Source organism: Sceloporus undulatus, chromosome 2, assembly GCF_019175285.1.
Source record: "Sceloporus undulatus isolate JIND9_A2432 ecotype Alabama chromosome 2, SceUnd_v1.1, whole genome shotgun sequence".
Lineage (NCBI taxonomy): Eukaryota > Metazoa > Chordata > Lepidosauria > Squamata > Phrynosomatidae > Sceloporus > Sceloporus undulatus.
In genome coordinates, this window is record NC_056523.1 from 14,707,913 (window position 1) to 14,731,085 (window position 23,173).

At 41.1% G+C, this 23,173-nt stretch overlaps 3 protein-coding genes across 9 annotated transcripts in view; 2 read left to right on the top strand and 1 right to left on the bottom strand.

Annotated features, from left to right (window-relative positions):
* The window catches only part of LOC121922136 (complement factor B-like), a 4,188-nt gene extending 3,630 nt beyond the window's left edge, over positions 1-558 (top strand). Inside the window, exon 4 of the mRNA XM_042451135.1 lies at positions 332-558. Within this exon, the coding sequence (XP_042307069.1) occupies positions 332-441 (110 nt within the window). The 3' untranslated portion in view covers positions 442-558. The remainder of the gene's footprint in view (positions 1-331) is intronic.
* A 1,438-nt stretch (positions 559-1,996) lies between these two features.
* On the bottom strand, positions 1,997-20,652 carry NELFE (negative elongation factor complex member E). 6 transcript variants are annotated; one of them, XM_042451131.1, is made up of 11 exons: positions 20,526-20,652; positions 17,682-17,777; positions 16,443-16,515; positions 15,987-16,132; positions 15,819-15,893; positions 14,636-14,670; positions 12,238-12,500; positions 10,681-10,825; positions 6,369-6,423; positions 4,501-4,603; positions 1,997-2,178 (listed from the first exon to the last, which is right to left on the bottom strand). In XM_042451131.1, exons 2-11 carry the CDS (start codon positions 17,754-17,756, stop codon positions 2,105-2,107), a joined length of 1,044 nt encoding a protein of 347 aa, XP_042307065.1. In that variant the 5' UTR covers positions 17,757-17,777; positions 20,526-20,652; the 3' UTR covers positions 1,997-2,104. The 6 variants fall into 6 exon arrangements, with proteins under 6 accessions (XP_042307065.1, XP_042307067.1, XP_042307064.1 ...); XM_042451133.1 differs by having other exon boundaries at positions 20,568-20,590; XM_042451130.1 differs by lacking the exon at positions 20,526-20,652 and adding an exon at positions 20,224-20,328.
* SKIV2L (Ski2 like RNA helicase) overlaps positions 20,546-23,173 on the top strand; it is a 35,405-nt gene continuing 32,777 nt past the window's right edge. The window contains exons 1-4 of one of the 2 annotated variants that reach the window (XM_042451124.1): positions 20,546-20,817; positions 21,767-21,888; positions 22,476-22,585; positions 22,910-23,031. In XM_042451124.1, coding sequence (XP_042307058.1) covers positions 21,863-21,888; positions 22,476-22,585; positions 22,910-23,031 — 258 coding nt within the window. In that variant the 5' untranslated portion in view covers positions 20,546-20,817; positions 21,767-21,862. The remainder of the gene's footprint in view (positions 20,818-21,766; positions 21,889-22,475; positions 22,586-22,909; positions 23,032-23,173) is intronic. The other variant, XM_042451123.1, reaches the window with a different exon arrangement.

Sequence of the window (23,173 nt, forward strand, 5' to 3'; positions counted from 1 at the left end):
AGCGCCTATGGCAATTCGGCTTACGAAGGCTTTTCGGGTTACGAAAGCGGCCGCGTTACGAATTAATTTCGTAACCCGAGACAATAATTCCCTATGGGATTTTTTCGTATCCCGAAAATTTCGTAACCTGGGTATTTCGTATCCCGAGGTACCACTGTAAGTGGCAAGTTCTGCCATTCTGGTTAGCAGATGGTACTTTCTTCCCACTGCAAGGTCTCAAGATTGTGTCCCTCGTTCACTCTCTCCCTTGTTCTACAGGTGGGTGTGATCAGTTGGGGTGTCATTGATGTCTGTAAGAACAAGAAGAAAATCCCATGTGAAGGTGACAGAGGTCTCCACCAGCAATCTCCCAGCTATGCCAGAGATTTCCACATCAACGTCTTCAAGATTTTGCCTTGGCTCAAGGAAAGGCTGAGTGAAGAGGGGCTGGATTTCCTGTAGATGTGCTCTTCCCACCACACTTGGGACGCTCTGTGTAAATAGGACCAGTATCTTTAAATGAAGTAGAATGAATGTATTGCTAACAATTGTATATTAAATTTCATTGTGTGAAAAGAATGTATGGGTTCTTTAATTACTTTCACCTGTTTGTTTCCAGTTCTGTCCATCATGGGATTTGGTGTCATACAGAGAGAGGTGCCTTATAATGAGTTATCTGGGTCAAAATTTAGCAGAGTCAGAATCAAAACTGAAATCAGTGCTTTCAACGGAGACATTGTGGACTCTGCAATTCTCCTTCACTGTCTGCATCAAAATTTCATATTACATATTCTAAAGTATGGCAGGATAGCCAGATTCATAATATACTTGAGTACAGCTCATTAACAAGATGTTCGTTGCTTCTTCAGCATCTGCTCCCTTCGGTATACATGAGATGAAGGTTTGCTCTGAGCTACACTCCCTGAAGTGTGTTGATTTTTGGTTAGATCCTACAATGCATTTATACAGTGAGGTTGTCCCGCTATGCACAGGGGAGTAGGCTTCCTAGCCTATCCCAAGACTGACCAGTGGTGGGCACAGGTTCACACTGATGGTTCTCAAACAACATCCATCCATCCTTGTATGCCTCTGGTAAGTGCTTCTTTTAGGTTCTCTTGAGACAGTCTAAGGTCTCATCTTTTACCACTCTGTGCAGAGAAAAGATGGTTCCCTTGTTGTTAAGAGTTAATACTGTACCTTAACTCTTGCCTTTACATCATTTTTGACATGTGTTTTATTAGCCTCATCTGTACCTCATCGCCTATCCTACACTTTGCACAGCCACCATTTACAGCGCGCCCGTGCCATAAGCAAGCGTGCCATATGCGGCTTGAGCATACGTGCTCAAGCTGCGGGGCGCGCGCGGGGCGGAAGGGGCAGCGCGTCCCATTCAATTGAATGGGCGCGTGCGCCCGTTGCGCCCTGTGCGCTGCCACGCTGCCGCGGCCGCCATTCACAAGCCCCATTGGAAACAATGGGGCTCGAGCATAGGCGGAATTTGCCTTACGCGGCGGGATCTGGAGCGGATCCATGCGTAAGGCGAGGACGCACTGTACTGTAATTCCCTCCTCATCCATGCAGTCTTTAGGTTGAGCAGTTATGCCTATAGGAATTTTCTCAGTTCTTTGGCATAATTTTCTTTTGCTTCATCCTTTACATCCTTTCTTAGGATGCCCCTAAGTTTTACTCTCATGTACAAAATTATTCAAAATATTTTGTATAAAATTATCTTCAGGCTATGTGTGTATACGAAACACAAATGAATTTCAAGTTGAGTCTTGGGTCCCATCTCCAAGATATTGCCTTACATATACACAAATATTCCAAAATCTAAAAATTCTGAAATCCAAAACACTTCTGGCCCCAAGCCTTTCAAGTAAGGGAGACTCAACCTGTAAATTAGTTTATCATGATGATGTTATAGAACTGAGCCTCTCCCCAGTTTGGGCAAATATCAAAGTTCAAGCCTGAGTTGAGAGGAAAGTCTTGGATCCTGAATTACTACAGTCTCAAAGGATCAAAAACAAACAAACAGCTCATGTTTATTTTAGCAACTTGACTAAAAAGCACAGCAAAAGGAAAAAGGCTCCACCACTCAAATGGAAATGGCTACACACCGGCGGCCTCAGAGCATGTCCTCGCTGAAGGCAACCTGAGAACGCTTGTCTCGGTGAGAGCCCTTCGCACTGTACCGCACAGCTGAAAAAGAGAAGAATGTGAATGATCCCAAAAACAGAAGGCTCAAAATCTTACCTGTACTCATCCGTTCCTGGCTGGCATCCTGTTCAAGACCAACGCAGGGATAAGTGGCACTACATATCCAGAGTAGATCTTGTAGACAATGTGTTACAGCCATACTTCACTGATGGCAGCAAGAGTGGAATTACACATGTGGAACTATTGTATATGTAGTAGTGCAATTAAAATTTACAGAGGATCATGCCAATTTCCCTTGCTGTCACACAACAGGATATCAACCATGCACACTGACTATTTCTATCGACATACATTGCCTTACATTGGCATTCTGTACAGGAGTGGATATTTATGGGACCCCAGGGCAATGGAGTCTCTTCACCCCATGCTCCATCTTTAATGCTGGGGAAGATAAACATGCATGTTACATGGGGCACAATGGTGTACCTATACTACTTTTGATTTAATGGAAATTACACAAACAAAATTTTTGAGACCCATTTTTGTACTTCTCAGGTGTGTGCCTAATGCAATCCTGTACTTGGAGACAGGTCAAATGACAGTCAAATCACGGGCATGGGTATTTAAGTTTAATTTTTGGCTCAGATTGTTGTTCAGTAGGATTAGCTCCATGATATTGTTTGATGGGTTTCTTTCCAGATGGAATAAAACTCTGAATGAGAAATTGGCCAAATTGGGTTTTTCATATCCTACCATTTTGGCAGTGGGCTATAATAAAGCAAAGTAGGAAACACATCAAGAAATAATAGATAATGAGTTGCAACAACATGTTAAAGCAGCCTCTGTATGCCCTGATTTTAGAGACAATGGTAATGCATTTTCATTAGCCAATTATCTAAGTCTTCTAACGCTTCCAAAATACAGGATAGCATTTACCTTAGCAAAATGTAATGTCCTACCTACCTTCAGCCTTAATGGAAGGAAGATACAAAAAAAATTCCCCATGAAGTACGTATATGCCCATGTGGAACTGGTTCAGGGGAGACTATTGGTCATGTATTGTTGTATTGTCCTTTTTATAACGGCTATCATATTTTTATTTATCCAATTCTTAGTCAGTATTCCAGAAGTACTGGCGAATTTTATGTATCTAATTTGATCGCAGACCAATGCATAACAATAACAATAAGGGTGGCCAGCTTTTGCACAGCGGCAAAGGTCTGCAGATGTAAGATAGTCCATTAAAATTTTATAATACTTGTTAGTTAAAATGTTATAATGATTTCATGCATTTATAATTATCTTATTTTACTTTTCCTTCTTTGTCTTTTTAATATAATTTTATAAGTGAAATTTTAATTATTAACTATTGCATGTGATTGCTGTTTGTTGATGTTTGATCAGTTGGTTGTAATAAATAAAATGAAACATGCAACCCCTACAACATTGGACTTCCAATAGCTAGCAGGACTCATCTGAAATAGAGAGACTGGGAGAGGGAACTTACATTGTGATTATTTAAAGCAGAAACCCAGTTACACTACACAATTATAGTGCCATATTCCACTTTAGCTGCCCTAGCAACCTCCTATGGAATCCTGGGATTTGTAGTTTGATGAGGCACTAGAGCTCTCTGGCTGTGAATTCTAAATACCCCTCTTGAAAGTACAAATCTCAGGATTCCATATGATGTGATTTCCTGAATGACAGAGGGTTGGACTGGATGGCCCTTGTGGTTTCTTCCAACTCTATGATTCTATGGCCTGGTACAGACTGCCCCAATAGGTTTGCTCCATGAGGAAGCCGCAGCGGACAAACTGCGCAACTTCTTCACGCAGCAAAAAGAACCCACAAAAAGCAGGTTCTTTTTGCGGTGCCATAATGACGCCACAGTATGCCGTCCGTCGTGTCAAAATGGCGGCGACCATCTGTACAGGGCACCGCCATTTTGATGTATGGAAGACGTGCTAGGGTTGCAGGCCATCTGTAAGAGACACCCCAAGGCAATCCTAGCACGTCATGAAGACATGCCACGAGGCCCGTCTGTACTGAGCCTACGTTGTCATGACAGTTAAAGTAGACTATAATTGTGCAATCTGAATGGGCAATAGAGAATGAGCACTAGCAGCAGGAATAACTGTTTCTGCTGTGTTGAGAACTGCAGTAAAACACACTCACACAAAATATTTTAGTCGTATACTATGTTGAGAGCGGCACACAATGTCTGCATGTAGATGGAAAGGGGATCACGCAGCAAGAAGTTTAAGAACCACTGAAGTAATGCCTTAAATTCCGTTGCCAGTTCCCACTTAAACAGACCTCCTGAATCAATGGAACTTCCTTCTAGTTCTGAGGAATACATACCCAAAGATCCCCAGACAGATTTTCCAAGAGCTGCATCCAACATTGGTTGCTTTCGGGCAATGCTGACCTTCAACTGTACATTCTCTACCACGGTGCCATTGAGCTACAAGGAGGCAAGAGAGATCCTAAGTCATTTGTGCGGAATCCCTCAAAAGCCCAGAGTGACCTCTTGAAGAATAAGGAGTCTTAAAGACTCAGTGCTGTCAAGTGTGTCTTCATTCACAAGCAAATATCACTGTTCAAGGGGGTCCACTCCCCAAGGAGGTATAGATGGGAATGCAGTCCATAGACCTGTTACTTTTCAGCTCCAAGAAGTATTGACTGTTAGCCAAGAAGGCTGGGACTTCTGGGAGCTGAAGTCCAAAACACCCAGAGGACCAAATTTAGAACCTACAGCTCTAGAAGATGCCACAGGATTTCTGCTATAAGGGAGAACACAATAAGCGGCTACAATAAGCCTCCAACTTATGGCTGAATATAGCCATGAAGAACCTCAAGCTTAAGACCCAATACGGTCTTCTTGGGGCCACAATCTGGAGTTACTCCAAAAAGCTACACCTCTTTTGCTGGTTTTCTAAGTCTTGTAGGAGATTTTTTTTCTTCCTATTCTAAAAGACTGCAATGTCCCCTACAAAATTTAGTTGATAGCACGGCCCCTCAAGAGCCTTCTCAGTGGCTGCTCTAAGGCTATGGAACTCTCTGCTACAAGAATCCAAGAGTGCATCTACAGTGTCAAAATAATGCAGCTTGACACTACTTTAACTGCCATGGCGCCATCCTACAAAATCCTGGAATTGTAGGTTGGCAAGGACCAGCACTCTTTGGCAGAGAAGGCTAAAGATCTTGTCAAACTAAAAATCCCAAGTTTCCATAGGATGAAGCAGCAGCACTTAAATTGGTGTCAAATTGATTATTTCTACTGTGTAGATGCACCCCAAGCTGAGCAAGTTAAAATGTTTTTTTTTTCTTTTTAAAATTATTTTAACAAGTATTTGGTGATTAAATGACTGTGTGGAAATGAATGTGTGCAAAAGCCTGTAATGGAGTGCATTGCTTTTAAAACTGTTCCCATCATGGTTTTAAATAATTGTATATTGTTTTATAGTACTGACGTTTTAATACAGCATTGTATTTAATTGCATGTTAACAGAATTTAATTGCGTTTTACCGTCAGCTCTTGCCAACTATGGGCTTGTCATCCATGCATTTAAACATCTGCGGATGGTCCCATTGTCCCCAATGGCAGTGCGTGCACACAGCTGAACACCATTAAAATCAACGGGATTTGAGGTCTCGCATTCAGATTCACGGTGGGGTCCAGAATCGAACCCCTGCAGATACAAAGGGACGACTGTGTTTCTAATTTTTAATTCATGTATATTATTTTAATTCATGCGTGAGCCACCTTGAGTCCCATTTGGGAGAAAGGTAAGATGTAAATAAATTTTTAAAATAATTATAACGATGATACCAATAATTATAAGACCTTGTCTAGAACTGAATTTGGTCCTTGAGATAAAACACTTAGGTTTACAGCAAAGCAAGTGAATCTAGCTGATTCTTGGATCCGCCTCATCCCCAATTCCTGTGTGCCTAAAACAAGGAATTTCTAAACATTTAATGGCAGTTATCCATGCCACCTTGACTGACAAACCAGAAATAACATCAACTGTAGTTACATTAAGAAATGGCAAACCTCTGACCATGGCTTCTGCTACTGTCTTCTACAAGTTGTTGCTGTAATACTTGTTGTATTATAAAATGTATTTATTAAAAAGAAAAAAATACTAAAAGAACCTTAAGTGTCATCTCTGCCATCTTTCTGGTCCAGTATAAGCAACACAGAGAGGAAAAGCAGTGGCCCATACCTCAGCAACGGCTTGATCCGCAGACTCCAGTTTGTCATATGTGACAAAAGCACAGCTGGGGAGTAAGAAAAGAGAAGGTTTAGTATTGAGCTCAGGAATGCTCCCACTGAGTCCATTGTAGAACTTGGAAAAGTTACTTTTCCAAGCTGCAACTTTCAAGGATCCCTAGGTAGGGAGGCACAGCGTACCAAAAGATTTTTTTTTTTAAAAAAAACCCTTTGAAGTAGATGAAAGTCAGCTCCTGGTTTCAAAAACTATGGCGGGATACATACCTCCGCTTTGCGGCGCTCTGCCGCCGCCGCCAGTAGGTCCGCGGGGGAGCCGGAGCCTTCACACGGCCCGACTCCCGCGCGGACCGAAAAAGAAGCTCCAAAATGGAGCTTCTTTTTAAGTCGCGTTTGCGACGTAGCGAGGCGCCAGGGGCGCACTCACTACGTCACAACGCCCGCGATGCGTACGGACGCTCAGCGTCCGATACGTAAAGATGGCGGCGCCCGTATAAACAGGGCGCCGCCATCTTGTACGTATTCAATACGTACTAGGGTTAGGGGGGTGCGGAAGCACCGCCCCTTCCTAACCCTAGTACGTATTGATGACGTACTATTTGGCGGTCTGTAAACCGCCAGAGATTCTTTTTAATGTCAAACAAGTGAGTGGAGCCCCAAAACCTACTTCAAAGGTGAATTGCCACACCTGGCAGCTTCCAAGAGAGGCAAATAAGGCTGCTGCCCCACTGCAGAATTAAAGCAGTTTGACACTGTTTTAACTGTCATGGCTCCATCCTATGGAATGCTGGGATTTGTGGTTTGCTGTGGCACCAGAGCTCTCTGACAGACCCAGTTAAATCTTTCACAAAACTACAAATCCCTGAATTCAGCATTGAGCCATGGCAGTTAAAGTGGTGTCAAGTGATAGCCAAAAAGACCAATAAATGGCTCAGAGTAAAAATCAAGCCTTGACTCTCCCCAGAAGCCAAAATGACTAAACTGAGACTGTCATACTTTGGATATATCATAAGATGACGACTTCTTAGAAAAGTTTATAATCCTTGGCAAAGTGGAACGCAGCAGGAAAGGACGATTCAATCAAGAAAACCACAACCCTGTGTTTGTAAGACCTGAGTAAGGCAGCTGAAAAAAACGGTGTTTTGGAGGTCTCTCCTTCATAGAGTCACTGAAAGTCAAAGCCAACTTGCTGGCAAATTAACAACAAAAACATTATAAAAATGCAATACACAGAGTAGATGTAGTTGTATAAGACATCTTGGTTCCCTTCATACTTGCCAAAGAAAAATAAACTACTGTTTCCATTGTTGGCAGGGCAGTGATAAAGAAAGATTACTTCATCTTTCACATATTAGTACTGCCCTGTTCTTTCTCAATTTAGGACAGAGCTTGAAGTCCACATGAACTTGTGGTTGATATGACTTCTAGTCATATAAATAAATCTGTTCTGGAAATGGATGCTAAACTTCTGGACAACACTGACAGGGTAATGTTCCCAGGAACTCGAACAGTCTTGCTCTAGCCTTGAGGCAAAACAAGATGGTTATTCACTTAGGTGGCAGATTTTGGGTCAAGTTAAAGGTAGGGGGTTGGAAAAGCATACCACACCTTTCAAACTCAGGGAAAGCAAGTCACAGTATCAAATATAAACAAGATTTTGAATATGACTAGAAAATAAGATGAACTAACTAAAGCAAAAGCATAACCACAGGTATATATGAAATGAACTGCATAACCAAATGTATTTTATACTTCTTTGAAGAATAAGATAATAACACATGCAGAAACTAACTGACCATATTAAGTGAAACTGACTTAACAAACAAATAATCCTTACAATACCGAACTTTGGTGAAATGTGGTGGTAACTAATAGCACTCCATGAAAAAACTACTGTTTATCTCATCCCAAAATTTTCAGGTCTTGTATGCTTGAGTAAATCATTTTCAACAGTACTTCAAAATAGATTCTTCAAGCACCCAACGGTAATAGTTAGATGAGAAGCAAATCAAAATTCACATACTTATTAGTTACTTTAAGCCTGTGCCTTGGCTAGCTCAGTTTATTTTCTAGTACAGTTGGACTTCTTTATCCACGGATTCTTTATCCACAAATTCATTTTTATGTTTGGTACTATGAATTGCTTTCCCCAAGTTTGAAAGGTGTAGCAATCTTTTAGAGACGCTCACAGAATCATAGAATCATAGAGTGGGAAAAGACCACAAGGGCCATGCAGTCCAACCCCCCTGCCATGCAGGAAATCTAAATCAAAGCATGCCCGACCGATGGCCGTCCAGCCTCTGCTTAAAAACCTGCAAGGAAGGAGACTCCACATCTCTCTGAGGGTGTCTGTTCCACTGTCGAACAGCCCTTACTGTCAGGAAGTTCCTCCTAATATTGAGGCGGAATCTCTTTCCTGGAGCTTGCATTCTTTGTTCTGGGTCTTAGTCTCTGGAGCAGCAGAAAACAAGCTTGCTCCCTCCTCAACATGACATCCCTTCAAATATTTAAACAGGGCTATCATATCACCTCTTAACCTTCTCTTCTCCAGGCTGAACATTCCCAGCTCTCTAAGTCATTGCTCATAGGGCATGGTTTCCAGACCCTTCACCATTTTAGTCGCCCTCCTTTGGACATGCTACAGTTTCTCAACATCCTTTTTGAGTTGTGGTGCCCAGAACTGGACACAATATTCCAGGTGGGACCTGACCAAAGCAGAATAGTGGCACTATTACTTCCCTTGATCTAGACACTATACTTTTATTGATGCAGCCTAAAATTGCATTGGCCTTTTTAGCTGCTGCATCACACTGTTGACTCATGTTCAACCTGTGGTCTACTTGGACTCCCAGATCCCTTTCACCTGTAGTTTCATTCAGCCAGGTGTCATCTGCAAATTTGATAAGTGTGCCCCCAATTCTGTCATCCAAGTCATTGATAAAAATGTTGAATAACACTGGCCCCAGGACAGAGCCCTGTGGGAACCCACTGGTCACTTCTCTCCAGGATGAAAAAGAACCATTGTTGAGCACTCTTTGCGTTCGGCCAGTCAACCAGTTACAAATCCATGTAACAGCGACCTTGTCTAGTCCACATTTTACAAGCTTGTTTGCAAGAATATCATGGGGAACTTTGTCAAAGGCCTTACTGAAATCAAGATATACTATATCCACAGCATTCCCTTCATCTACCAAGCTGGTAATTTTATCAAAGAAAGAGATCAGATCTGCATGACTTCTTTCTCTGAAACCCATGTTGACTTTTTGTGATTATGGCATTGCTTTCTAGATGTTCACAGATCTGCTCTAGAATCTTTCTTGGTATTGATGTCAGATTAACTGGACAATAATTGTTTGGACCCTCTTCCCCCCCCCCCCTTTTTGAAGATGAGGACATTTGCTCTCCTCCAGTCTGCTGGGACTTCTCCTGTTCTCCAGGAGTTCTCAAAGATTACTGCCAATGGCCTCCTATAGTTTTTGTGTATTAGGCTGGGAAAACAGACAGGTCTGACCTCTGGGGCACAATCCACTTGTAGATTCTGAGGTTTGGACAGCTCTATAAGCATAGCATCCTAGAGTTCGAAGAGACCCCCAGGGCCATCCAGTCCAACCCCCTGCCATGCACAATCAAAGCATTCCTGACAGACAGCCATCCAGCCTCTGTCCAATAATCTCCAAAGAATGAGACTCCAGTTTCTGCTTAAAATCCACCCAAGGAGACTCCACCACACTCTGAGGCTGCGTCTTCCACAGCTGAACAGCTCTTATGGTCAGGAACTTCTTCCTAATGTTTAGGTGGAATCTCTTTTCCTGCAGCTTGAATCCATTGCTCCATGACTTATTCTCTGGAGCAGCAGAAAACAAGCTTGCTCCATCCTCAATAGGACATCCCTCCAAATATTTAAACATAGTTATTATGTCATCTCTTAACTTCTCTTCTCCAAATAAACATAAATCTCTCCTCATAGTGCCTGGTATCCAGACCTTTCACCATTTTGGTCACCCTCCTCTGGACATGTTCCAGCTTGTTAATATCCCTTTTGAATTTGGTGCAGAGAACTGGACACAGTATTCCAGATGAGGTCTGACCAAAGCAGAACAATGCGGTACTATTACTTCTCTCAATCAAGATATTGTTCTTCAGTTGATGCAGCCTAGAACTGCATTGGCTTTATTAGCTTCCACTTCATATCATTTAACCCTGTGATCTATTAAGACCACTTATTCTTTTTATTGCAGCCTGGTGGACTTTCTGTCTTAGGCATGAAGATGGCCTGGGCCCAGTCAGCTTCCTTTCTCAGCACCTACTTGCGGGGGTTGTCCATGGAGAGATCAATGATGTTCCCAAAGGCTGCAAAAGAGGTACGCAGCATGTTCTGATTCATGTCAGCCCCGTACACAAACACCGTATTGCCTTTGCGTGGGACACGGCGGTCTGGGAAAGAATCTGATCCTGGAAAGAGGCAAAGAAGGGTAAAATATAAACTGCTAATCCTGTCCTGGTAGTCCAATTCAGTGCCAAATCACCTCGAAATCTTACCTACTCTCTTAAGAAACCTAGACATAACATTCCCATCAGGCTTTCCCCATCTATCAACTAGCAGTTCATAAGTGTAATATGAGTGTATAATTCAGAAAATTAAATTACTGTGTTAGATATGAAATAATATTACAGTGCAGACAATTACAATGTAGAAAAGAAAACCCTCTCTGATTACTGGCTATCTGAAGGACTGTATTCTCCATATGAACTTGAAAAGGTTACTTTTTTGGATCTATCTGGTCTTGATACAGGCTAAGTCTCTCTTATCTAAAATACTTGGGATCAGGGGTGTTTGGGATTTCACAATATCTGTATTTGTATATATACACTATGAGATATCTTTGAGATGAGACCCAAGTCTAAACACAAAATTCATGTATGTTTCATATACACCTTATACACATACCTTGAAAGTAATTTTATACAATATTTTAAAATAATTTTGCGCATAAAACAAAGTTTATGTACACTAAACCATCAGAAGCCAAGGTGTCACTCTCTCAGCCACCCATGAAAAATGTTTTGGTTTATAGAATATTTCGGATTTTAGAATTCCAGACAAGGGGGACTCAACCTGTATGAGAAAAGGCCTTCTCAGTGGCTGTTTCCAAAGCTCTTGAGATGCTCTACAAATAGAGGCAAGGTTGGCCCTTTCTCTGTGTCATTCTGTTGGCAGGTAAGGTCTCTTATTTGGGAGTTGGAACAGTTTGCTAAGGACAGGACTTGTTTCCAGTTGGGTGCTGTACTTTTCTTAGTTATAGGTTTTAATGTTTTCATTTGTGCTTTTAACTAACAATTGGTTGTGTTTTGTGCATTACTTGCATTCTTTATTTGCTTAATACTAGTGTGAGCCACCTTAAGTCCCAATTTTGAGAGAAAGGCAGGATCTAAATCCAATGATTAAATAAATAAACAAGTGAAATCTCCCAAAACTGATTCCAGCCTCTCCCCACAAAGTCATGAGGCCCACCTTGGCTCCTCAGGATATTGGGACCCGAGACAGAGGGTGTGATATAAATATTTTAGTAAGTAAATAAACATGCAGTTGGAGCATGATTGTGTAGGTAAATTAGCTTAAAAATAGTAATTTTGGTAATCTGAACATATAATCAGATGAAAAATATATATGCATACTACTTAACAGTCAATAAGGAATACTTGTTTATATTAAATGTTGCAGTTAATAAAGACTGAAAAAGAATTGTGATATGATAATGGCACTGTATGTATAAGTCTTGCATAGTTGCAGAAATATGGTCTAACAGTACAGTTGTCCGTTGGAAAGCATAAAACATATTTACAAAGCCCCAAGAATGCCTTACGGCGAAAGCTGCCCTCTCTGTCCCGGTCTCGGTCTCGGTCCCGATCTCTGTCTCTCTCCCGGTCATGTTCTCGATCCCGGTCTCTCTCCCGGTCCCGATCTCTTTCTCGGTCTCGATCTCTACTTCTATCCCGGCTGCGATCCCGATCATAGTCCCACTCATAACCAGGCAAGTTTTCACTCCGCTCTGAGTCCTTGTCTGGATCCCTGCTCACCTCTGATTCCTTCTCTTGATCTCGGAGGCGATTACTGGAGCTCACAAAGCTGGAAAAAGTAAAGTGCCAGGGAAAAGATGGATTGTCAGGGGAGTACAGTACAAAAGGAGAAAGATATTTGAAGAATCTCTTGCTTGTTGCACAAAGAAAGATATTACAGAGTGGCATCTTAAATTATGGTTGCAGCATATTGTACCTATGCCCAAGGGCAGCTGCTCATGCAAAATGTCACTAGTTGGCCTGATATAATTGGAAGCAGTGGCATTCAATAATGACACAACTGCCAGGATGTTATATCACCCATGTAGATCCTTAAAGTCTGCAAGGGACTATATGGTGCACAATGTGATCGTTCTAAATTAGATATCTTTTCTATTTGATCTTTTTCAGACTTTGTTAGGTTCATTGTGAGCATAGAGGTTTTACCTTTGTTAATGAATAAACCAGATACTTGTCCAAATTGTGATAACATTCTATTTACTTTTGAAATATCTTCTATCGGGTTTGCTAAAGTAAGGACTAAATTGTCAGCATAAGCCCTAAATTTAATCTCCTTTCCTTTAATTTTCACACCTTTAGTCTTCTTTTAAAACCCTTTCTTTTGGTTTGCATTTTGGGACTTTCTGACTATAAAAGAAGTCCCTTTTTCCTGCACAAAAACCAAGAAGTTTTCTTTGCATGAACCCAAAGTTTCACATGCAAAATTATTAAATTTTTTAGGCAAATGAGTTCCCAAATGTGGAGAAAAAAAATTGGGAGTTGACCCATTTCTTCAAGGTGCCCCAATGTATTGAAATACCCTTTCTTGTCAAGGATTAGGAAATTAACACATCTAGTTGTCTCCAGGAACTAATTTGCAGAGAACCTTGGTTAATACTATAATTGCCACTGTCAGTACTGTCTGCATTTAATTTTCCTCTGACTAGTATTATATACAATATTGATCTCTTGGTGTATATGTTTGTATACACAAAGATTTATATACAGACACAAACCAGGAAATGCAACATAACACTTTTAATAAAGGAATCCACAAAGGCTTATCCCAAAATACGTTTCTTTGTCAGCAGGGTGCCACAAAACTCTATTTTGTTTCTAAAATGGTGCAGCTCTCACAATATAGCCTAGAAGCTCAGCAATTTGGTGGAAGACACCACCTGCTTCCACCAGAAAAATTAATATTTCACTCTAAACCAGTAAAAGGAGAAATTTATATTAGACAGGGGGCCTTTCACATTACACTGTTAGAGCACTAATGCCACCTTATCTGTCATGGTACAATCCTGTAGCATCCTGGAGTTTTTAGTTTAGTGAGGTGCTAGAACTCTGAGGCAGAGAATTCTGAACACTTCATAGAAATAACGGATCCCAGGATTCCATAGGATGGTCTGATAAAAATAATAAAAATGGGAGCTCTCACTCTTAGTCTGCCCTGCACTGCAGAAATAATGTAGTTTGACACTGCTTCGACTGTTATGGCTCCAGCTTCTGGAATTCTGAGGATCTGTAGCATGTTGTGGCACCAAAACTCTCAGACAGAGAAGGTTATTTCCCCAAATTACACATCCCAGAATTCCATAACATTGAGCCATGGCAGTTAAAACTGTGTCAAACGGCATGTTTCTGCAGTTAGTTAGAAATTCCTTATTCTTTTCTACTCATAGCCTAGAAGTCTTCATGACTGGAAAACGAGAGGAACAGGTAGGCAATAGGTGACCTTTTGTCCTTCACACCCTGCCCTTTGCCTTTAGGTTGGACATATAGATAAGATGGGGACTTTCTCCTTGATTTACAAGTATTAATCCCTGATTTACAAGTGTTAATCAATGCATCCCATCCTTAAGTGACAGACTCTTTGTTGTAAACATCCAAATCCTAAAGTTTGTAATTTGGAACACTACAAATACTGTTAGAACACTACAAATAGTGTACAGAAATACAGATCCCAGGATTCCATAGGATGGGATCATGACAGTTAAAGTGGTATCAAGGTGATGTAATTGTGCAGTGTGAAAAAGCTCCTGACCACAAAATCATGACTGTCACAATACCTTACTACAAAATGACTATGCCATAAAAACTCCAGCTGCTATTTAAAGAACTGCTCTGAAATGTGGTGAGACTTTACTTTTCTAATTTCATACAGACAGGACTAATTATATTGATTTTATAATCAGAACCAACCTTTCATAGAGAGATTTCCTCTGGGGGCGCCATGTCTAGAACAAAGTATTTTTTGAAAGGAAGGAAAAGACAAAAGTAGTGAGTGAACTATTGAAATCAATTGAACTAGTGGTCAGAGTGCCTTTGTCCTCACTTTTTCCCTTTAATAGCCCCAAGGTTTTATGGCAGCCATCCTTAATCTCATACCCCGCAGATATCTTGGGTCTACAGATTTAATTATTTCAGCCTGTACAAACTGGAATAATGGGAGCTGTAGTCCAATAAATCTACAGTCAAAAACAATTTGCGGAAACGTTATCCTACAGAACAGGCTTCCTCAGCCTGGATTCCCTGGATCCCTAGGGATCCATGACAGATTACTAGTGGATCCACAAAGGATCGTGAATAGAAATACACATTTTTTGATCTGTAGATACAGTTGTCCCCATATCCACATATTGTGCATCCAGGGTTTCAATCATCCATGGCTTTAAAGTATTTACCCAATAAATAAATCTAAAGAGCAAATCTTGATTTTGCCATTTTATAAAAGGGACACCAGACACAGACACATGACTGCACAGTCCCAGAACAATTTATTGATGTTGTTGTGTGCCTTCAAGTCGTTTCTAACTTATGGTGAACCTAAGGTGAAACTATCACAGGTTTTTCTTGGCAAGTTTCTTCAGAGGGGGTTTGCCATTGCCATCCTCTAAGGCTGAGAGTGTGTGACTTATCCATGGTCACCCAGTGGATTTTCATGGCTGAGCCGGGAGTCAAACCCCGGTCTCCAGTGTCGTAGTCCAATGCTCAAACCACTACACTGCCCCTGATAATTAGCGCAATTGGAAGCATATTGACAGGTATTCCTCATCAATGGCAAGGTGCAAGCTAACAATGATTGAAAGACACGGCAGGGACAAGAGGGCATATGATAGGTATCAACAAATAAACATTACTGAATTTTTATGGTTCTTAAAATCCGTGTGTGATAAAGTCCCAGAATCCCTAGCCATTGGCCATACTGGGTAAAGTTTCTGGAATTTGAGGACCAAAATATCTAGAAGACTACATGGTGAGAACCATTAACCTTTCATCACAACCAGGGAAAGGAAAAACAACACACACCGAGGAATGGAAAAGCAAACTCTCTTTGCCTTGATCGAATCCATTTGCCCAATCTAGAACCCCAAATTCCTGGTACCTCTTGGGAATCATCGTCTGCAGAGATGCTTCGCTGAAAAGGCTGGAAAGTCGGGGCTGGCCCTTTCTCTGGATCCTAAAGACACACAAAGAGGTTAAGAGTGTGTGGGACGTGAACCAGTCCTATAACATAGATCTTCTGGTCATGCTTCTACCCATTTCCACTTACTTTCAGCTTCCCCTCCAGAGTGCGAGAGCGCTTGAATCCTGAGTTCTTGTTCTCAGCTTTAATGGCGCTAATGGCCCCTGTTTTCACCAGCATTTTGGCTTGCTCTGTAGCGGTCGCTGTATCCACTATGGGCTGGTCTGAGATGGCTGAGAAACAAAAAGAGAGTGGTGTCCAGTACTGCAAAAATAATTTGGTTCGACATCACTTTAACTGCCATGGCTCAGTATCAACACAATTCTGGAAACTGTAGTTTTTCTGAGACATTTAGCCTTCTCTGACAGATTACTTTGGTGCCAAAACAAACTACAAATTCAAGGATTCCATAGGATGGAGCCATAGTAGTTAAGGTGGTATCAAACTGGATTATGGTTGCAGTGCAAATATAATCCAGGATGATCTAGGTATTACCATATCCTGCCCCTTCCCATCCTCTTCTTTCACAAGGGCCTGACTTACAGCGTTTAATTCCTCCCTGGCTGGCTTGGCTGGTTGAACTCTGTTGCTTCTTTAAGGCCATGAGGGCCTTTTTCTGGGGGGGGAAAGGAAAGAAAGAAAAAAGGTTAAAAATGGATGTTCTCAGACTATTTGAAGGACCATACTTTCCCATACAATTTTTTCAAGTTCTAAATGAGGAAGTTCTTTTGATCCCACAGCTTTCAGGAGCACATTTGCTGGGACAGAAGAAAGTGCCTTCTTGGTGGCTGCCCCCAAAATGCATGGAACCCTTAAGCAACACAAAAACTTCCTTTTCCTCCCTGCTGCACTTCTGCTAGCAAGCAAACATCTTTTTATTTAGGTGGGCTGTTGACAACTAACTGGGCCTTTTAACTTGTGGGTGCTCTGCTCTTTTATTGACATCTTTAAGGTACTTTTTAATTCAATTGTGTTTCAACATAATAATTGCTTAATTATATTATTGTAATCTGGTAGTTTCTTCTGTGTTTATTGACCTGGTTGTGAGTCCCCATGTTAAAAAAAAAAGCAATACATCTCTCATTGAAAAAGACTACAAGACTGCGAGAAATCTTTGCTTGAAGCATGCCGGCCACCCCCATGCTGGCGTCACGCCATGTGCCCAACCACATGGCGGGGGGCGTCATAGCTCTCCGTTGGTGCAGCGTTTTAAACGTGCTGAACCAAAGGAATGCTGAAAAGCTGCAGCGGCTAGGGCGCAAAAAGGAGCCGCTTTTCGTGGCTTCTTTTTGAGCCATGGAAAGGCCAGATCAGGGCCATGGTGTGTGGTTGCCACAGCCCTGATCTAACGAGGAAAGGGGTGGTCTGTTGAGCCCCATAGTTTCCAAACTGAGGGAGGTAATAGTACCATTATATTCCTCGCTGCAATTTATAGTCTATATTCTGCAATCCAGTCTGACACCACTTTAACTGCCATGGTTCCATGCTTGAAATCCTAGGAATTATAGTTTGTTTTGGCACCTCTCAGACAGATGCCTGAATGCCTAAATGTCTCACCAAACTACAGTTCCCAAAATTCCATAACTTTGAGCCATGGCAGTTAAAGTGGTGTCAAACTGGATTAGTTCTGCAGTGCCGACGCAGCCACAGTTGCCTTCAAGATTGCTGCCAGTCTCAGAGCTGGCTAGACTGGCTAATGGCTAGGCAAAAGGATAGTTTCCTGTTCTCTATCTGAGCCTTTCATTCAGCCCAGCCTGACTCTCAGTGGTCACAAGCTCTGACCTTTTTCTTGAGTTTGGCAAACTTCTTCTGTAGAGCTTCTTCTTCTTCCGTCAGTCCTGGTGGTAAAACAATCATGGTTGCTCTGCAATGTCACTCCTGGTATGGGAAGACAAGAAAAATGGCTCATGTAAAGTGAAGTCAAAGACTTTCATGGCCGGCATCCATAGTTTTTTGAGGGTTCTGAAGATGCAGCCAGATGCTGGCGAAATGTCAGGAATAAACTCTTCTAGAACATGCCCACATAACCTGAAAGACTCAGGTAAAGCCTATGGATGGTCTTTGGTGAGCAACCTACAGTGACACAGGGACCTTTTTGCCCAATCCAAGGATGTATAGGAAAGCCATGTACGTTCCGAAAACACACTGCAGAAATACTCCGCTTTGAGACCGCTTTAACTGCCCTGGCTTAGTGCTTGGGATTTCTGGGAACTGTAGTTTTACGAGCAACATTTAGCTTTCTCAGCCAGACAGCTCTAGTGCCACAATAAAACTACAGTTCCCAGGATTGCCTAGCACTGAGCCCGGGCAGTTAAAGCGGTCTTGAACTGGATTATTTCTGCAGTGTGTGTTTAGACCTTATCCATTCTGGCACAAAAAGACATTAAGGAATCCAGTTGTACCTTTTTTTAAAAAATGTTTTTATTAAGACATACTTTTCAATAATATAAAACAATAATAAAGTAAAACTACCAAAAAAACCTGCCTACCTCCAATCTACAAAGTTAAAACACGCCACCCCTACAAACTACACAAAAGAACAACTTTCCAGCTGATGGTTACAATTAACAAATTACTCTACTTTGTCTGCATAGGATACACTTCTACATGTTATTTCATTCTTTGCTGTGTGCCTTCAAGCCGTTTCCGACTTACTGCGGCCCTGAGGTGAACCTATCATGGAGGTTTCTTGACAAGATTTGGTCAGAGGAGGTTTGCCATTGCTTTCCCCTGAGGCTGAGAGAGTGTGACTCAAACCCTGCTCTCCAGAGTCATAGTCCAACACTCAGACCACATTCTACTATTATTCAAGTCCCACGATTGCTATTTCCCCTCAGTATTTTCTCATGAAATCAATGATCGATTCCCACTTTCCAATAGTACCTTCGAGACCAACCAGGAAGAAGAAAATGGATGAAACAGATTACATTCACAAATGCTGAAAGCGTCTTCTTCCAAGTCAGTCTTAAGTGCCAACTGATGGTATATAAAACAGCAAAGTCCCTCTGAAGTTAATGTCCTTATAATCTAAATCCAAAACAGTCCAAAAATGATCCCCACCCAAAATATTCCAAAATAGCCCAAAATTCTCCAAAAATAATCTAGTTCTTCTAGTCAAATCTAGTCCAAAATTAATCCAATTATTATTTGATGATTTAATCCATCTTGCCCAAATTATCTCTGATCATTGTGGGCTGTTGGAGTCCTACTTTATGTCTTTTTCGATAGGATATATTGTTTTTTATTTGTACCTTCATTTTCAGACTGTTTCTTTGTTGTAAGTTAATAATAATAATAATAGTAATAATACGTTTCTTACCTGCCCCTCCTCATGGACCGAGGTGGGGGCAACAACAACAACAAACAAACAACAACATCTGTTAAAACACATTGCTTAAAACACACTTCAAAGTAAAAGGACAAATAAGATATACTCATATTAAAACATCATATAAAATTCACAATTTAAAATCATCTGGCTCAGCCTGTCAGGAGACACTAGCCTTCAATGCGCTTTTAATGCTGTCGAGTCTCCTCCAGCATTAATGTATTTTAATGTTAGTCTGTTTTTTATGATTGTATATTTGTATGGAGACAGCCTGGCCCAGTGGTTTGAGTCTTGGGCTATGGCTCTGGAGAGCAGGGTTCGAATCCCAGTTCAGCTCTGGTGACTCACTGGGAGACCTTGGGCCAGTCACACTCTCTCAGCCTCAGAGGAAGGGACACTTCATGAGGCAAGGAGGCCAGGACAACCCAGCACCACTTTCCCCACACCGGGATAGGGCCACCCTTTCCCAGGATGCACCACGACTCATGCTAAGTCAGAATGGAGGTGTGTGTGTGTGTGTGTGTAATATCACACATACACACACACATATTTGCATGCAATATACTTTACACACACACACACACGAATATATATATGTGTGTGTGTGTGTATATACTTTACACACACACATATATACTGTATATTTCCATGCATATATACTATATATATTTTACACACACACATGCATATATATATATATATATATATCCCCATGCAGACTGGAGATTTGCGTTTGTGTGTGTGTGTATATATATATATAGATATATAATATTATAGAGATAGATATGCACCATTTTATATATATGCATATTATATATATATATATATTTATATATATATATAGACACACACACTTTGCATATATATTTGTGTGTGTGCATGGCTATATATATGTGTGTGTGTGTGTGTGTGTGTGTCATTTAATATATATATATATATATATATATATACACATATACATCTAAACTATCCTGATGTATCCCCATTATGACCTGCCTTCTCTTCCCTTCTCAGCCTCTTCCTGGCTCCTCGGCGTTCTAATCATGGAGGAGGTGGAGGCGGTCCCTTTTATATATTTGCATAAACTGCCCAGCAACGCCAACCCTATTGGTCGTTTGAAAAGGCAGCCAGCCGCCTTGTTTTGCATACCAGCCGCTGATTGGCTGAATTGCATGAGGGGGAGCATAAACGTTCTAAACCTTAGACCAGACCCCCTTTTGGAAGAAGAACAAGAAGCTGGAACCCGGCTACGTTGGAACGTTAAAACCATTGGCCAGCAGGCGCGTTGCGTCACTTACCCGAAGAAGCCCGCCTTATAAACAACAACAACAACAACATACACAAAGCCTTCGATTCCTTCTTCAGCCGTCCTTCCGCCCCTTTTGGAATTATCCAATCGGCTTTCGATTTCGCATCTACTTCCGCCCTTAACTGAGGCGCGGCGGGAGCCACTTCCGCCCGACATTGTCTTTCTGTTTTAAAACAGAAGCTTCCGCCCTCAGCTGAAGTCACCAAGGGAGTGCTTCCGGGTTAGGTGAAGCCACGCCCCTATGTGACCCGTGGCTGTTGAAATGGAGCAGGAGAGGATAGGTAGGAATAGAGGAGCCCCACAGAGAGACCCTGTTCCTAAAGAGGTTTAACACTCTGTATAGGTTTAATGTTGATAATTATTATCATCATCACTGTATTATTATTATTATTGTTATTATTGTTATTATTATTATTCAGCTTTTTTAAAAATGAAATTTAATCATGAGTCAATTCAGTTATTCAGTTTAAAATTGATCTTTTAAAAATAAATCAAAATTATTAATAAATAATAAGACTGTCCTAATAATAATAATAATAATATTAATAATAAGTTGTTGTTATTATTATAAGGACTTTGCCTTTTTTGTTATTTATTCATAATTTTGACTTTATTTTTAAATAATATATTATAATAAATATTATAATAAATATTATAACAATATATAATTATAATTATTATTATAAGGATTTAGCATTTCTTATCTTTTCATAAATTTGATCTTTTTTAATAATCTATAATAGTAAATAAAAATATTATTATAACAATATGTAATAATTATTATTATAAGGACTTAGCCTTTCTTATTATTTAGTCCTAATTTTGATACTCGTTATTTTTTAAATAATATATAATAATATATAATAAATAATATATAATAAATAATAATAATAATATTAGGACTTAGCCTTTCTCATTCTTTATTTCGCTTGTTGGGGGCAATTGGCTTACATATTGTAAACTGCTTAGAGACTGCTTAGTTCAGAATGAAATGGTATAGAAATATAAATGCTGCTGCTACTGCTAGGTATAAATCTCATGGCTCCCAGTTTCCAAGTAAGAAAGATCCCCAAAACGGAAGAGGTGGGATATAAATAAATATATTATTATTATTATTATTATTATTATTATTATTATTACTCTATGTAACAGCAAAGGGTTGCTGAAAAGGCAAGAGCTGAAAGGATGGTTTGGATTTGCCAATGCCCTGGTCCTCTTGTTTCCTCCCAGCCCTGCCGCCCAGGGGACCCCTGGACCTGCCCCTCTCGGTCCTGGAGGTCGGATGCTCCGGTCACTTTGAGCTCATCACCCAAGAGAAGGGCCCTTATGGAGAGGGATTTCCACTCACCACGGTAAGGCCTTTGACCAATGCTGTTCACCTCAGGTATGATATTTCCTCACAGAAACAGGCAATAATCATCTTACATCAGTGGCTAAAAACTGTCTGAATTAATTCCACAGTTCCTACCATTTGTCTTTCAGGCTAGTAGAGGTTGAGTCTCCCTTATCCAAAATGCTTGGGGCCAGAGGTGTTTTGTATTTTGGAGTTTGGAATACCTGGATTTGCCTATACAGCCCTCCCTCCGTTCTTGCCAACTTCCTTTCACTATCCACAGGAGGTGAACGGAGGGGGTTAAAATGGGACATGCGTCTGTGACACATGTTTTACGCCCCTGCGAGGGTGCGCCTCCATTCAAGCCAATAATGCTGTATATGCACGGTTTTCAATTTTCATGGGGGGTCCGGAACGTATCCCCCACAAAAATGGAGGGAGGAATGTACATACGTTTATTAAGTTGTACAGATGTATAGCGTGGTTTAGTGTTTTAAGTGTTGGAAACCAGCACTTATAGCTAGTAAATACTTTTCATGACTTTCAGAGGTAGTAAACAACATTTGTGCTTTCTTTTCTTTTCTTTTTTTAACTCATGGCTCACAGTTACCTCATGGGTTGCCCCCTTACGCTCAGGACCTGGCATCTGAACTGGAGCAGGAATTTCTCAACAGCCCTGAATGGCTTCCCATACATCATTTTGAAAGGTCTCACAGGTGAGTTTGTCAGCAGCCACAGGGCCTCCACAAGACTTTGGTCAGCCAGAACTTGGAAATGTTTCTTTGTGAACCACAACGTTCAGGGTACCCCAGTCTGCATGGCCGCTGACCTTGTTTGCTGGAGGAGTCTAATAGCTGTAGACCAAAAAAGACCAAACAATCTGATTGCTTTGAGCTATTTCTTGTGTGCGTGAAAATCTCCACTGCCCAAATGAACAAACCAGGACACAATTCTCAATAAACTTTAAGTTGGGGGCAGGAGCTGTTTTTTAGTGGGAAGAGAAGAGAAAGGGCTTTTGAACTGTGGTCATTCTTTTTGAGGAAGATTCTGGCCCCGTGAGAAAGACATCCATTCGCTTTTTGAGGTAGACGTCACACCTGTACACTCCACGCTTCAGGCTGAGCGCAACCCTACTACGGGAGAGCTGCTTGGTTTCACAGAGGTAAGAAATTGTTTCTTTCTCTCCACCCAGGAAGACACTTTGAGTGGCAAGTTGTAAGGATGTCCTTAAACATGCTGTTCTCCTGTATTTTGTCAGACATACATACTGACTCAAATCATTCATCAGTCAGTAGCCAGGATGA